Raw genomic sequence first — 15,032 nt, 5'->3', positions numbered from 1 at the left:
AGATTTTTTGTCAACATCAATTTGTCGTCCGCTTGTATGAGGCAGTCGTCCAGGTACGGGTAAATTTGTATGCCCTGGAGCCTGCAATGAGCAATTACTGAAGCCAGGCATTTTGTAAACCCTCTGGGCGCAGTAGATAAGCCAAATGGCAATGCTGAGAATTGATAATGCTCTGGCCCTACAAGAAATCTGAGGTATCTTCTGCAACTGTGTCTGATAGGGACATGCAGGTATGCCTCCTTGAGGTCCAGAGTAATCAGCCACGACTCCTTGCCCAGCATGGGAAGGAGTTGCTGTAGAGTCAGCATTTTGAACTTTGGTACTATGAGAAAGGTGTTTAATGCGGACAAGTCCAGTATTGGTCTCCATTGAGTTTCTTTTCTTGGAACAAGGAACAGTCTTGAGTAAAATCCCTGTTCTTGTTCTGGAACTCTTTCTATTGCTTTCATTTGAGTTAGCAGAGATTTGCTTCATAGCCTCTGCCCTTTGATGTTGTGGTAGATTTGGCATGCCTTGTTTTCTTGGTAAGGTATGAAAATGAAACCTGTACCCTCGGTCTATAATGTCCAAAATCCATTTGTCCCTTGTCAGTCTGTGCCAGTTTTCTGCAAACAGAGATAATTTGCCGCAAGGGAGCTTCCAGTTGTTCCCTGGTAGGCGGTAGTAGAGGAAAGTCATTGAGATTGTGGTTGTTGGGCAGGAGAAACCCCTGTCACCTCTTTGGTTTCCTGGCTGCCATTGACGTCCCCTGTAAGGGCCTCTGTATTGGCCTCTTCCTCGGCCACGTCTGTTCTTACCCCTTTGAAACTTTTCAGGATTAGGAAAGGACCAGTTTTTGAAGGCCAATTCCTACTGAATCTGGGGGTTGAACCTGGAGGAAATCCTTTACAGTTTGAACTGATTTTGCTTTTCTTGATGGTCTTTAGTACATCCTTAGCATTTGCACCAAAAAGCTTGTTCTTTTCCAAAGGTGCATCCAGAAGCTTTGCTTTTACATGATCTGGTAGAGGTTGATCTTTTAACCAAGCATGTCTTAGCATCACTGCCCCTGTCATAGCTGCCCTACATGAAGCTTCCAGTGCATCATATCCACACTGCAGGAAGTGATTGCTTACTTGCTGAGTGTTATGTACAGCTTCCTGCAAAGTCTTCCTGTCTAAAGGATCAGGAGAAGCTAGTGTTTTTTGTAAATCTTCTAAAAGATAATCCTGATATTGGAACATATGAAAAAGGCAATTTAAAGCTCTCATAGATAAGGTAGTGGAAGTGTAAACCTTTACCCCATCTCTAATGACCTTGCTTCCCTGTTGGAGGGTAAAGGATTTTTTGAGGTGGAGGCTGAAACTCCTTTAGGCCCCTGTGAAATAGTTTCCAAATCAACAGTACGGGCCCTGAATAAATGGGAATGAGTTTCAGGGACCCTGTAATACCTGTCTGGCTTGGCTGGTGCAGGAGGGAGGGTATCAGGGGTAGCACTAGAATCAGAATACAAATCATCCAGAACATCAAGCACAGGAGGAATAGCTAAGGGCCTGTGCTGAGGCTTCTTAAGGAAAGTCCTAAGGCGTTTCCTGGAATCAGAATATTCCTGGCCCTGCCACTTGAAATGTTCCCTCATGGTGTGCAGAACTTCCCCAAAGGAAATATTCTCAGGTGGGGAGGCCGAAGGTATGGAATCTTCTGCATCTGAGTCCTCATAGGTCTGGAAGAGCTCTTCCTGGCTATCAGAGTGGACAGAGCCCTCAGTCTTCATCTGAAGGAGTAGGGTCAGAGGGTTCAACCCGGGGCCTTTTATCAGGAGGAGGCTGGGATGCTCTCTCTGGATGGGTCTGCGAACCTCTAATCATGGAAATTAAATCAGCAGCCATGGACATAATTTGTGTCTCTGGAGTCGGCTGAGGTAATGATCTAGAAGTAATATGCTTTGTTTTGCTGGCTGCCTTAGCCCTAGTGTAGGCCTTAATAGACATGGCCATAGGAGGCCTGGCAGCTCCACATGCAGGAGTGACCTTGTCTACAGCAATGGTCTCGGGCATTTCCTCGGTTTCGGTATCCGGAGGAAAATCTATAACTGGCGTCGGAGTAATGTCTGGAATCGGAGTCGTCGGTAATGCGTTGTCTTCAGTTCGGAGCGGTGGAGAGACCGTCTCAGAGGGAACCGGCACTTGCGCTAGATTTTGGCGTGGAGTCGGTAGTAGACGCGGGCCGAGGATGTCGGTCCCGGTCTTTTCGCTTTTTGGGAGTTTGCGATGTCGGAAGATCCGACGGCATGGTGTAAGCAAATTTATCGCTGAAAAGTCTTCAGCGAACTCCGCCCGCGCCTGAGAGTGCGCTTGTTGAAGCGAGCACAGGCTACACAGGCCGAGACGCGTGGTCTGGGCCCAGGCAAGGGAGGCAGTAAGAGTGGAAATCCTTATGAGGTATTTGTTTACCACAAAAAGACAATTGTTAACTTTTTCAGTAATTTCTGACATCGGCTGAGGCAAGAAAAGGTCCCCAACGGGGTACTTAGCTTTTTTGATGACTTCGGTATCGTAGAATACAGGAGCTGACCGACTGGCACTTGCGAACTGCTTCTGCTTCGGGCACCGCGCGGCAAGAAAGACTGAAGAAAATGGCGTCGGCTGATGCTTATATACTCCAGCTGCTCTGACGGAGAGAAATGCGACATCAGCCGACGTCGGACCCAGACTTTGGAATCCGGCCGACCGAGGGCTGCCTGAGGCAGGACAACTCACATGTTATGACTGCAGTTGCATTCTTGAAGGACATCTGTACTATATCCTTTGTGTATCACTGTTGCAGTCATTACATTTGGGCAGATTCCCAAAGTTATGGTTGGGAGGATGGATTTATACAGCATTAGGACCAGCTATTAGGCCCTGCAGGACAGCAATGGCAAAGCCAGCTCTGGATTTAGAGAAGAAAGGTAAATGGAAATGTTTGGTGAATGTATGAACTGAGCTCCAGGTAGCAGCTTCTAGAATGTCTCTGGTAGGAACACCTCTGAGAAAGGCTGTAGACGTAGATGCAGCCCTGGTGGAATGAGATCTGCTCCCCTGGGGGATAGTTTTACCCATGGTACATATAGCAGAAACAAATACAATGGCTTATCCATTTGGAAACAGTCTGCTTTGAAAAAGCCTTTCCCTCTGCCCCTGCAGTAAATGACACCTGTAGTTGTTCAGTTCTTAGGGATTTTGTCCTGTTTAAGTAAAATCTAAGTTGTCTGTGTACATCCAATGAGTGCAGAATCCGCTTCCCCTTGTTCTGTGGATTGGGAAAGAAGGCTGGCAAATGAATGGTCTGATTAAGAGCCACACTGGATACCGCCTTAGGCATGAAGGATGGATTGGTCCTGAGAGACACCCTGTCCGCACGAAAAATAATGAAAGGCTCCACTACCATAAGAGCCCGTAATTCAGAAATCCTTCTTGTTGAAGTGACTGCTAAAAGGAAAGCTGTTTTCCAGGATAGAAATTTTAAGTCTGCAGTAGCAGCTGGCTCAAAAGGAGGGAGAGTGAGTTTTTCCAATACAAAATTGAGGTCCCAGGCAGGGGTTGGAGCTCTCCTGGGTGGTCTTAAGTTTTTGGCCCCTCTGAGATGGTGCTTTAGCAGAGGATGAGAGAAGAGGGAAGGTTCTGTGTTGTAATGAGCTGAAATGGCTGAGGCATGGATTTTTATTGAGGAAAAGGACAGGCCCCTTGTGAAGCATCTCAGTTAAGTATTGTAAAATCTGAGGAATATTGGGCACAACTGTGCTTATTCATAGTGATTGAATCCATGCACAGAATCTTTTCCATTTGTCGGCATAGGATCTAGTACTAGACCTTCTCGCCTCCAAAATGACATCCATCATAGATTTGCTGAGGGATGCTAAAGATGAATTTAGTTGGATTAGCCACACTGCAAGATTCAATGTTTGGAGAGGAGTGTGCAGAATTTGGTTGTTCTGCTGAGAAAGTAAGTAAGGTGTCTGAGGCAGGTGCCACGGAGGAAGGTGTGACACATTGTGCAGGAGTGGGTACCAGTGTTGGCAAGGCCAGTCTGTAGCTTTTGGTTTGTCCTGTTTGACTTTTAGTAGAACTTTGTTGAGCAGAGGCGGGGAGGAAGCATAGACTGAAAGTTTTTTCCAGCTGAATGATAGAGCATCCACTTTCCAGGCTTTTTTTGTGATGAGTTCTTGTGCAGAATTTGTCCAACAGATAGTTCTGGGGTGAGGCAAAAATATGCTGGGCTCCCCCATTTTCTTGTCAACATGTTGAAAATCCGTGTTTCTAGTTTTCATTCATGTGGGTCCGTGAGATTTCTGCTTAGTTCGTTTGCCAGAGTATTCAGCTTTTTTGGCAGGAATTGAGCTTGTAGTTGTATTTGGTAGGTCAATGCCGTGTTCCATAATGCCATGGCTAGTCTGCAAAGGGGGTAGGAGTGTGTACCCCCCTGCTTGTTTATGTATCACAACTGTGGAGTTGTCTGCCTTTATCAGTAATTGTCCTGGATGAAATTAGTCCTTGAAGGCTGTCAGAGCATTCTGTACAGCTAGCATCTCTTTCTGATCAATATGAAGGTGCATTTGATTTGGGCTCCATTTGCCCTGAATGTACTTCCCTGCCAGATGAGCCCCCCAAGCATAGTCTGATGCGTCTGTGGTTAGGGTTTGGGCGGCAGGGGATGAAGTGAATGGCAGTCCCTTGTTTTGGTGGCAGGCCTCTGCCCACCATAGGAACTCTAATTGCAGGCAAGGTATGATAGGAATCATTGTTTCCAGGCTGTGACAATGTAGACTCCATAAACTTAAGTACCACTGAAGTTTCCTCATATGCAGTCTTGCATATGGAATTAGAAGAATGCAGGAGGCCATGAACTCCAAGGCTTGCAGAATTTGTCTTGCAGTTAATAGCAGGGTTTTTGTGGACACCTGCTTGAAGTAAGTTACCAAATGAATTTGCTTTTCTGGTGTAAGGTAAGCCATCTGGGCAATTGTATTCAAGCTTGCACCCAGGAATGTAATTTTTTGAGAGGGTACTAGTTGTGATTTATTTTTGTTTATGGTGTACCCTAGACATGTTAGAACCCTTTTTTTTACAAATGCCAGATGCTTTAAAAGAAAGTCCTTGTTTTCTGCCTGAATTAGACAATCGTCCAGGTATGGATATATTTGCATATTTCTTTGCCTGCAAAATGCAATTACTGGAGCCAGGCACTTTGTGAAGACCCTGGGCGCAGTAGATAAGCCAAAGGACAGTGCAGAGAACTGGTAATGCAAGTAGCCTGCTTTGAAGTGGAGGTATATTCTGCAAGGTTCCCTGATTGGGATATGCAGGTAAGCCTCAAGTCTAGAGTTACCAACCAGGCATCTTTGCCTAGCATAGGAAGCAACTGTTGAGTCAGCATCTTGAATTTTGGAATGTCCAGAAATGTGCTTAGAGTAAATAAGTCCAGAATTGGACGCCATGATTTGTCTTTTCTGGGTACCAGGAAAAGTCTTGAATAGAAACCTTGTCCCTTTTCCTCTTCTGGTACTGGTTGAATAGCCCCCCCATGTTCATGAGGGACAGTACTTGTTTCTGGGACTCTGCCCACTGATTTGGGGGCAGGTCTGGCCATCCGTTTGGAATTGGCAATGTGTGGAAATGAAATCTGTATCCCTAGGATACTATCTTTAAAACCCATTTGTCCTGGGTTGTAAGTTGCCAGTTTCTTGCATGAAGTGCCAGTTTTCCCCCCAAAGAGACGGCTAAAAGTTAAGTGCTTGGTAAGTGTAGAGGGAAGTCATTGAGACTGTTTACCATAGGGGAGGGTGCTTTGTTGTTTCCAGATTTGGAGGTGGAGGCACCCCATTGTTTTGTTCTAAAAGTCCCTTGTGACTGAAACCTGGTGCCTTTGGAATGTCTGGATTTGACCTGAGTGGCTCTCGAAGGAACTGGAAAGGACCAGTTTTTAGTAGGCCAGTATCTACTAAATCTAAGAGGTTGCACTTGCAAGAAATCTTTCGCAGTTTGCATTGATTTAGATTTATCTTCCATCTTTAGCCTTATTACCAGAGACTGTCCTGTTGTAAAGGAGCATCCAACAATTTTGCTTAAACATCATCAGGCAGAGTTTGCTCTTTGAGCCAAGCATGCCTTCTTAGCACAGACCCAGTTACAGCAGCCCTGCAAGAGGCCTCCAAAGAATCAAAACCACATTGCAAAGTATGTTTTCCAACTTGTTCAGCTGAATGCAATAAATCCTGCAAATCCTTATTTTCCACAGAGTCAGAAATTAACATCCATTTTCTGTTTAAACAGACCCATGATATGCTGTTGATATTTAAGCATATGAAATTGACAGTTTAAAGCCCTGATTGCCAAGGTTGCAGAAGTGTAAACTTTCTTACCCCATCTATCCAGCACCCTGGAACCTCTATATGAAGGGGTATGATTTTTAGCAATAGAGGCCTTAATGCTCTTGGAACCCTGAGAAATGGTTTCAGGATCTGCAATAGGATTTTTGAAAAGGAATTTGTGGGAGTCAGGAACCCTGTAGTATCTGCCTGGCTTACAAGGAGCAGAGAATCGGGAGCCATACTAGATTCTCAAAAAACATAATCAACAATGTCTAGAACAGGAGCTATAGCCAAAGGCCTATGCTGAGGAAGAATAAAATCCCCAAGTCTCTTTTTAGATGCAGAGAAATCCTGACTTTCCCAGTGGAAAAGTTCCTTTAAGGTATGTAAAGTTTCCCCAAAAGAAAAATCCTCAGGGGGAGAAGCAGAGGAATGGAATCTTCTGCATCAGAGTCCTCATAAGTAGGTATAGGCAAATCCTGTTCATTAGAAGAGTCAGAAGAAATAGAATCCTGTTCAGAAGTTTCATAATCAATGTCTTGCCTAGGCTTCTTGGAAGGAGGGAGTTGAATCACCCTGATTAAAGTAATTAAATCTTCAGCCATTTTGATCATTTGTTTTTTAGGCATAGGGGCCTGCACATGTGGCCCAGGCGTCATCTTTTTAGACATAGATTTAGATTTTGGCCTTCGTTTTGAAGATGGCGTCGGTCTAATATGCAAATCTGTAGGCCTGAAAACACCCTCAGAAGCCGGTGCCTGCACAGCGGCTCCAGACCCATCTAAGGTAGAGACAGTGGCGGGTTCCATAAGTGAAGCATCTCGCGGCATACCAGACTCTGAATGGGTCTCAGCAGAGGCCTGCAAATCAGAAGTAGCAGGTATCAGGGGCTGCAAAAGCACCTCACTGAGTACCAGCGAACTGGGGACTAGTTTAGGAGAAGCATCGGCAGTTTTGGACCTCGACAGCCTCTATCTTTTGCTTTGCGTTTTTTAGGTATTCCGGTAGTCTGATTGATAACAGACGACATTTCTGGATAATGAAATCGTGAATCAAAATAATTAGAAGCAAAAATATACAGACGTTTAATAGTGCATTGATTAAATTTAGTACAAAACCGACAGCAAGTTATGTTATGATCAGGGCCTAGGCAAGGAATACAGTACAAATGAAAATCCTTATGAGGTATTTGCTTCCCACAAGTAATGCAATTAACAACTTTTACTGACATCGGTAAGGAGCAAGAAAAAGTTTCCCCAATGGGGTACTTGGCTTTTAGTTGAAGACTTCGGTTCTGAAACTCTAAAACGAAAATTTCAGGAGTCGGCCAACCGGCACTTGCGAATTGCTTCTACTTCAGGCACCGCACAGCAAGAAAGACTGATGTAATGGCGTCAGCTGCATGTTTTGTACCCCTGACGATCTGATGTCATGGAAGAAGGGACAGTAACCAATGCAGGACCCAAGACTTTGTTAATCAGGCCGACTGAGAGCAACCTGCCAGCAGATTACCCAAATGTAATGACTGCAACAGTGAAACACGAAGAAAATCACAAGTGGCAATGTTATCCCTTAGAATGTACTACTGGATCAAGTATTTAAGTTACAACTTTGAGGGCTGTACAGGCATTATCCTACCATCAAGATTTTTATTTCCTTCTCTAGAATAAAGTACACACATGATTACAAGAAAATAAAAAGTTATGCTGCTCTGAAGTGAACTTCCTACAGATTTACAAGATATAAAATTGAGGTGTGTAATGCTCACTTCTGATGTCTGCATATCCACTACATGGTGTGTTCTATTTTTCAACATGATAGTGCCTCTCTGGATACTAATACTACTACTGATGCCCTTTAGAGGACTAATGGCAAACCTGTGATTTGTTTGGCCTAAACATTAAACGAAAAACGTTGGTAAGGTACTCGGCATAACAGTATACACTTAAATAAGAGAGTATCAACTGTTACAGGGGCGCTGTAGTCATAACACTTCAGAATTAATTACATTATCATCCACCATTCAGAAGCCAAAGTAGTCAGCCTCTCCCAAGATTTAAGAGTTTAAGAATGCTACCATTGAAAATGCAGCTTGAATCATTTCACTTTTTTGTTCTGAAGACCAGAAAAACAACAGCAATGAAAAATCGTTACAACAAATGCTTTATAACAAAAATAAATCTACTTTCTTATCTATGAATTAGTCTATTAGGGAATCCTTCTTGGTGGGTTTATGAGTGCATCCACTCCTTGCTCCTTTAACCGAAGCTGCATGCACTCTGTCCCACCATACATCATAAAATCACATCACACAAAGATTGTGCCTAGTCCATAGCCCCAAATGTTCACCCTAACCACACACAAATCATTCTTCCGGCAAATCAAAAATAAAATTTAACACTTAATGCTGTTTACCAGAAATGTTAATTACAACCATGCATACATTTTCTAAGCCACCTCTCCTGGTGAGGACTGCCGTGGTGGCAAGATAAGGAGGAAAGGCCAAATCTTCATATCATCAGCAAAAGTGCTCATCTTTGACCGGCAGAAGCATTTCCAGGCAGGATGAAAGAGACCTCTCCATCATTTCATGTCATTTCCCACCAAATATGCCTGGCACACCACCTGCTGGCACTGCTCAGGAGGCATCCTCAGTTGGTTCTCAAATTACTTCTACTGACCAGCTGAAAAGAAACAGAAGCTTTACTCCATGAACCTAACGGACTGTGATGCTCCTCAATGTCACTAAGTCAGACCAACAGCCATTTTAATGAATCTCATCCCTCACCAAAAAATGCATATCATACTTTTGTTAGTACCCAGAGGATGTGACCCCAGGAGATGAAGCAAACAAGCACTTGACAGCAAATTGGGAATGTCATCCTCTACATCCTGCTCGTGTTTCATCATGGCAGTATTGTACAAAGCCTGCAATACTGTTGAACCCATCTGCCTGTCAGTTTTCTGAGGTCTTCTACCCTCATCATATCCATGGTTCCAAAATACCACATATCATGGTTCAAGGTATTGCATCTCTCTGGGATCAGACCAGTCAGCCAAAGGCTCCTGCCAATAATATTGATACAGGATCACGCAAAAAACAGAGAAATCCCAAGGAAGAGAAATGAAGGTGCAGTTTCTCAAAACATTCATACTACATCAAAAGATGGAAATTTATTTGGGTTCAAACATTCAACAGTTGGAGTTCTTCACCTGCAAGGATCAAAGGACAATTTGAAGACTAGACTAAAACAAAAGACAAATCCAGCCTCATCTTGTTCTTTGACTTTTTCCTTGTGACAATGTTATAGTACTCATGAGTTCTGAGTCAGCTGTGAAGAAAACTCCCTGGTTACTCTCCATGCGAGGAAATGTAAAACACACCACATTCACGGTCATTAAGACAACTTTAAATCAATTTTCTATTTCATCAACCCACTCTGGCCTTTTTCACTTCTCTACTTTTTTTTCTTTTACAAGACATCCTTCTACAGTTCTACCATCCTTCATTCTCTTCGTCTACCTATAATACTCACTTCTCTCTTACACTTTTCACTCATCTTTTCTGTATTCTTATCTTTCAGACTTCATCTCCTCCTTTTCCTACGGTCAGCCTACCAACCTACATTTCAGCTGTTTTCAATAGTTTATACACTATAATACTCTTTTTTTCACCTTATGTTTTATACTCCATTTTTTTTTGTAAACCAGTATAATTATAGCTCTGTCATTTCAGCATTACAAGATAAAATTCATGACACTGCATTGTACTGTACAATAGTACACATCTCTCTCTTCCTTGGTACTGTTATCGGTCCTGACTTTGCATTGCTTTATAACCCCCTACAAGTGTAATCCTTGCATGTAAATCCCATGTTTGTACTGGAGATTTTTTCTCAGCATCCACTGAAAAAGGGTGTTTTTAGGCACAGCTGGACTAACCTGGTGAACAGATACCAAAAAGTAAGCAAACAACTTTGCCCTTCTTCACATCCAGGTCACTCACTGGACCTGTGGTAGCAGTCTACATGTTTTTCCCAGACACAAAAAACGCAATGCTGTTGAGGGTCTTGGTGGGTAATCAAATGTCCACATTGTCTTTTCTTCAGCTGTAGATATTTGGGCATGCAAATTCCAGACTTACTTCAGGACAAATTCAAGCTATACATTACAACAGGGGCAGAAAAATAACTGGCAGAGTCTGGGAATGTGTGTACTTACATAGCTGTCATACCGCATCATCTTGTGCATTGGAAGGAAAGAGTTGACATCCTCATACAAGAGATTTTATAGTAAAGTTCTGGACTACAACTGGTGCAGAGCACTTAACCAAAGTGCCATCAAAGAGGATGCTTGATATTAGATCCTGATCTGTTGGAAAGTCCACAATTTGCAGAAACGTTTGGCCTCTTTCAGAAGAAAAATAGTAGAGCCTATAGCCTTGCTCTAACAGCAACAGTCTCCAAAGTATAAGGAGTACAGTTTATTCCCAACAGTATTGTGGAGACTGTTCAGAAAAGCTCAAATTCAGATGGGGGTAGTAAATTCCATAATGTGGTTGATTCCTGTGTGACAAAATGTAGGATTTGACTCTTCTGTAGCAATGGGTAACAGTCAGGTCTGCGACTGCAGAGCCAGTTAACCTGTCCCAGATAATTCATCGCACAAAGGGCATGGGAAGGGGAGTTGTACGGGAAGCTAGATGAAAGCAACCTTTCCACAGACTAGGCAAATTAAGATGAAAGTCTTTGGCTGCAACTTCAAGGGAAAAGACTGCCAGCCATGTCATCCTGTGGAAACGCATGCCTAAGCCTGTCCTAGCCAAATGTCAGCACTCTCAAAGCAATAAAGGACCAAATCAAGGCCCTCTGTACAGCACTACCTCCCTTTTCCTTGAATTAAGACTCAGCAAGGCTAAAAAGCTTTTAAATCACCTATTCCATAGGCAGGGCTGGAAATATGTACATCAACACAAAGTTTTGCTTCTCAGCCCTTTTATAGCAGGGAAGGCTCTTTGAACAAGGTGCTCTGGCCTCACTGCCTCCCGGGTGCAGGTTCCACAGCATAGGGAGTCTTTGATTTGGGAATCTATCCCTCCAGTCCGCCCCATTACTGAATAGCCTCAAGGTTTAAGTCTCCCGCCTTGTGTGGCTCTGAGATTTTTTGAGGTGAAGCATATTCATCAAATCTGGCTTGACATGGCCTTGTGGTTGTGGCAAGATCACCCCTTGTACCTCTGAGCTGACTGATGGCGACTAGAGCTGGAGGAGTTTTTTCAGTCGGGCAGCATAGGTCAGGATTTTTGACCTTTTTTATCCCTTTTTTTGAGGAACCTGTGGCCTCCAGCTGTGTCTGGTCGGGTCAGATACGAATGGGGGGTTGTACTCAATCATTGGTCTGATGGTGATGAGTAGAGAGACTATGACTGATCCTTGATCTGATGATGAGAAGAATCCCTTCATGACAGCAGGTGGGTAATGTAGGTACTTCTCCTAACTACTTTAGCTACATGGGTGTCGAATGACAGACTACTATCAACCTGGGTCCCCAGTCCCTGATAAATAACTCTGTGCTCAGTGGATGGACCCACCTCCATGGTAGCTAGGGTAAACTGGTTTTTCCTCAAGGGTATGACTATGCATTTTTGGCATTTAACTTTAGGCCGTGGCTCTGGCACCAGTTATCCGTTCTCACATTTTGAACTAGCTCTGAGCAGCATCTGGTTTCCTCCTCTCCAGGTTTTTATTATAAAAGAAGGCCTTATGATTGTCTTCAACTCACCATGTCCAACACTTTGAACTCCTTGGCTGGCAACGAGATAATGAAAATATTTTGGCATCTGTGCCCAGAGTATAGTGAAAATACACACAAATCTATAGTACAATGTGTTAAGATTGCAGTCCAACTGGTTAAAAGCTATGCAGGCCACAGTAACAGAATTCAAGTACTTCCAGGTTGTGTGTGTGTGTGTGTGTGTGTATGCCCATCCTGGGGTAAAAGGAAGGAGATCTTAAATCTGCATAACAACATATGTATCAATAGCAGCAAGAACCTGCGTTACCCAAATCTGTACAGTGGTGTGCTACTTAGGAAGATTATACATTATGTGGCAGTGTGCAAGCATCTCTTGAGAGCAGCAACAGAGAAGCATACAAGATGCTCCCTGGGCTGCAAGCCTGGTAACTACCTATGAACTTATGTATGATATGTCGGAGGAGTAGCACAATGTTTAAGGTGTTTACATCACAGACTCAAGGTACAGGACTTGTCACTTTTGAAAAGTAAATTGGCTAGGCCAAGTGACACCTCCAGGTGTTTCTGTAGTTACAATCTTTGATGCCTCTAGGTGTCAAATATTGCTTGTTCATATTTGCATTAATAATTCCAGAATCATGCTACAAAGTATTAACACATTTAATCTTGAAGTTGACACAATGGCAAACTATACTGACATTTGACCTGTACCTAGTGCAGGTAAAGAAAGATTATAAATAAAATTAAGAACCAGAGTTATTGTCAAAGTTTGTTTTTCTAAGTATTTCAACAACCAAGCGACACAGAACTGCTTAGTCTCTTATGAAAACTCAGCTGGATGAACAAAATGCTGTTGACAGTATGTGTGTAACCTGAATGGTTGCCGAGATATTGTAAGTTTACTGTGACTTATAAAATCTTGTTCAAGACCTAGAACGTAAAGAATACTACTATAAAAATAGTTTGTACTGATGAGTTTGCCACTTACAACTCTTTAGTGACCCCTATGGTTCCAGATATATGAACATTTGTTTGAAGTGTAAGGACAAAATTTAATTTAATCACAAAGTTAAAGAGTCTCCCATTGAAGTTACAGTGCAAACTTCCAGAGCTCCACTGGAGGGAATACGATAAAATGGCTTGCAAGGGCAGCTAGCCTAGTACTTGCATATAAACAAAAGGACACCAAAATGAGTGGTAATAGTGTAACGCATGGACTGCGGAGCACACAGGACTGTGAATGAAAAGAACTTTCAGGGATTTGAGGAAAAGAAATGTGTTGAAGGAGCTAAATGAATAGTATTTGTCAATGAAAAAAAAATCTGTGAATAAATACAGCCTCTAAAAGGTCTGCAAGGAGTGTATTGAAAGGAAAATTTCAGAACGAGGCAGGTAGAGGAGGCACCAAATGCACCTCATCAGTCTTAGAAACCATTTACTTGTGATACTTCATTTCCGTCACAAGTTAACTGCCCAAAGTATCACAAGGACTTCAGAAATGAAAGAGAAACAAACGGCAGTAATGTTAACAGGATGCCCATCTATAGCCCAAGGAACTGGCATCATAGCACATACCAGTACAACAATGACATTCATCCTCAGATTATCCAAAAGTAACACCATCCAAAACAAGATGCTGGTACCACCACAGAGTACACTAGTCATTAGAAAAAAAAATACCCACAATTATGTCTTACGAAGAATTGTGTAGAAACATATCATTAAGTTATTTCAAGTCGCCATAAAATTGATTAAAAGACACCACATTCAAGACTTTAGAAACTAGCATATTATGCATCAAAAAACAGAATCTTGTGAGGGACAAGGGTTGACTGCAAGAAAGCAGTACAATAACTGGTGTCTGGGATGGGCAGGGGACATAAGATATGCAAGGAAAGTCTCCTGAGCTACTATGGGCCAGACCATTCATCCATCCAGTCATACTAAAGAATGGGAAAAACTATCCAACAAAATAAAGGAGCAAGAACTAGAGGATAGGGACTGGCCACTCATCAGCAGTACAAGCCACATTCTCTAGGAAAAGGTCAAATGCTAACCTTTTTTTTTTTATATATGACCTCATCCCTTAGAATAGGTCAAGCAACTCATTTCAACATACAGAAATTTAGCATATAAAAAATTCATGGAAAGGCACCCAATTCATACAACTATAGCACTATTTGGATTTCATTACAAGAAGTCTGTACATTATATACAGACACAGCACGGATACATATAATGCATTTTTTATCATACAGATTTTCCACACGTTACATATACAGAAAGATATATGCATATACACGCTTGCACACACTAACGAGAGCAAAATATGAATAATTTTCCTACCCATTTACAAAATCGAGACATTCTGCTTTAAACTGTGCAAAACAGACTAACATCCACTGACCGATGACAACTGAGCATGGAAAAGAATGGCAAAAATAAATAAATAAATATGAACAAGAGGTATTCAAAAACATCCAGAACAATAATGACAATAGCAAATAAATGGGCAATGCTATTTACTGGTTAGCCTGTGGATATCATCTCAAAAATACTAACGTTAACCATCTGAAGATATATGTTTCTGAGAGATCCCTGTAAGTTACCACACCCAGAAGAGGAACAAATATTGGACAGAATATTGGTGAAATACATAGCTTTCACACACCTTTCAATACAAAATAAAAGTTGAAAACAAATCACTTAAGCATATCTAGGTTACTTACCAATGTTTCTTCATGGTCATCAGCATTGGGATTAACGCACACAATCATTCGTACTTTTCCTTCCCCATCAAAATAATTTTTAAAAAGATGAGTCAGCTTGGAATCTCGATAGGGCACCATCTGAAATAAAGTAATCCAAGTTCATAAACCAATGCAGATCAGCAAATTTGCTTTTGCTGAAACTAACTATTGAAAAACCAAATTTCCCCCCCAGGGATCCC

At 42.4% G+C, this 15,032-nt stretch overlaps 1 protein-coding gene across 1 annotated transcript in view; it reads right to left on the bottom strand.

The window, feature by feature from the left end:
* KIF23 (kinesin family member 23) overlaps nt 1–15,032 on the bottom strand; it is a 1,082,389-nt gene that overhangs the window by 433,211 nt on the left and 634,146 nt on the right. Inside the window, exon 15 of the mRNA XM_044076375.1 lies at nt 14,812–14,931. Within this exon, the coding sequence (XP_043932310.1) occupies nt 14,812–14,931 (120 nt within the window). The remainder of the gene's footprint in view (nt 1–14,811; nt 14,932–15,032) is intronic.

This window comes from Protopterus annectens, chromosome 7.part0 (genome assembly GCF_019279795.1).
Source record: "Protopterus annectens isolate FY-2018-M chromosome 7.part0, PAN1.0, whole genome shotgun sequence".
NCBI lineage: Eukaryota > Metazoa > Chordata > Ceratodontiformes > Protopteridae > Protopterus > Protopterus annectens.
This window is presented reverse-complemented; position numbering and strand designations above follow the sequence as displayed.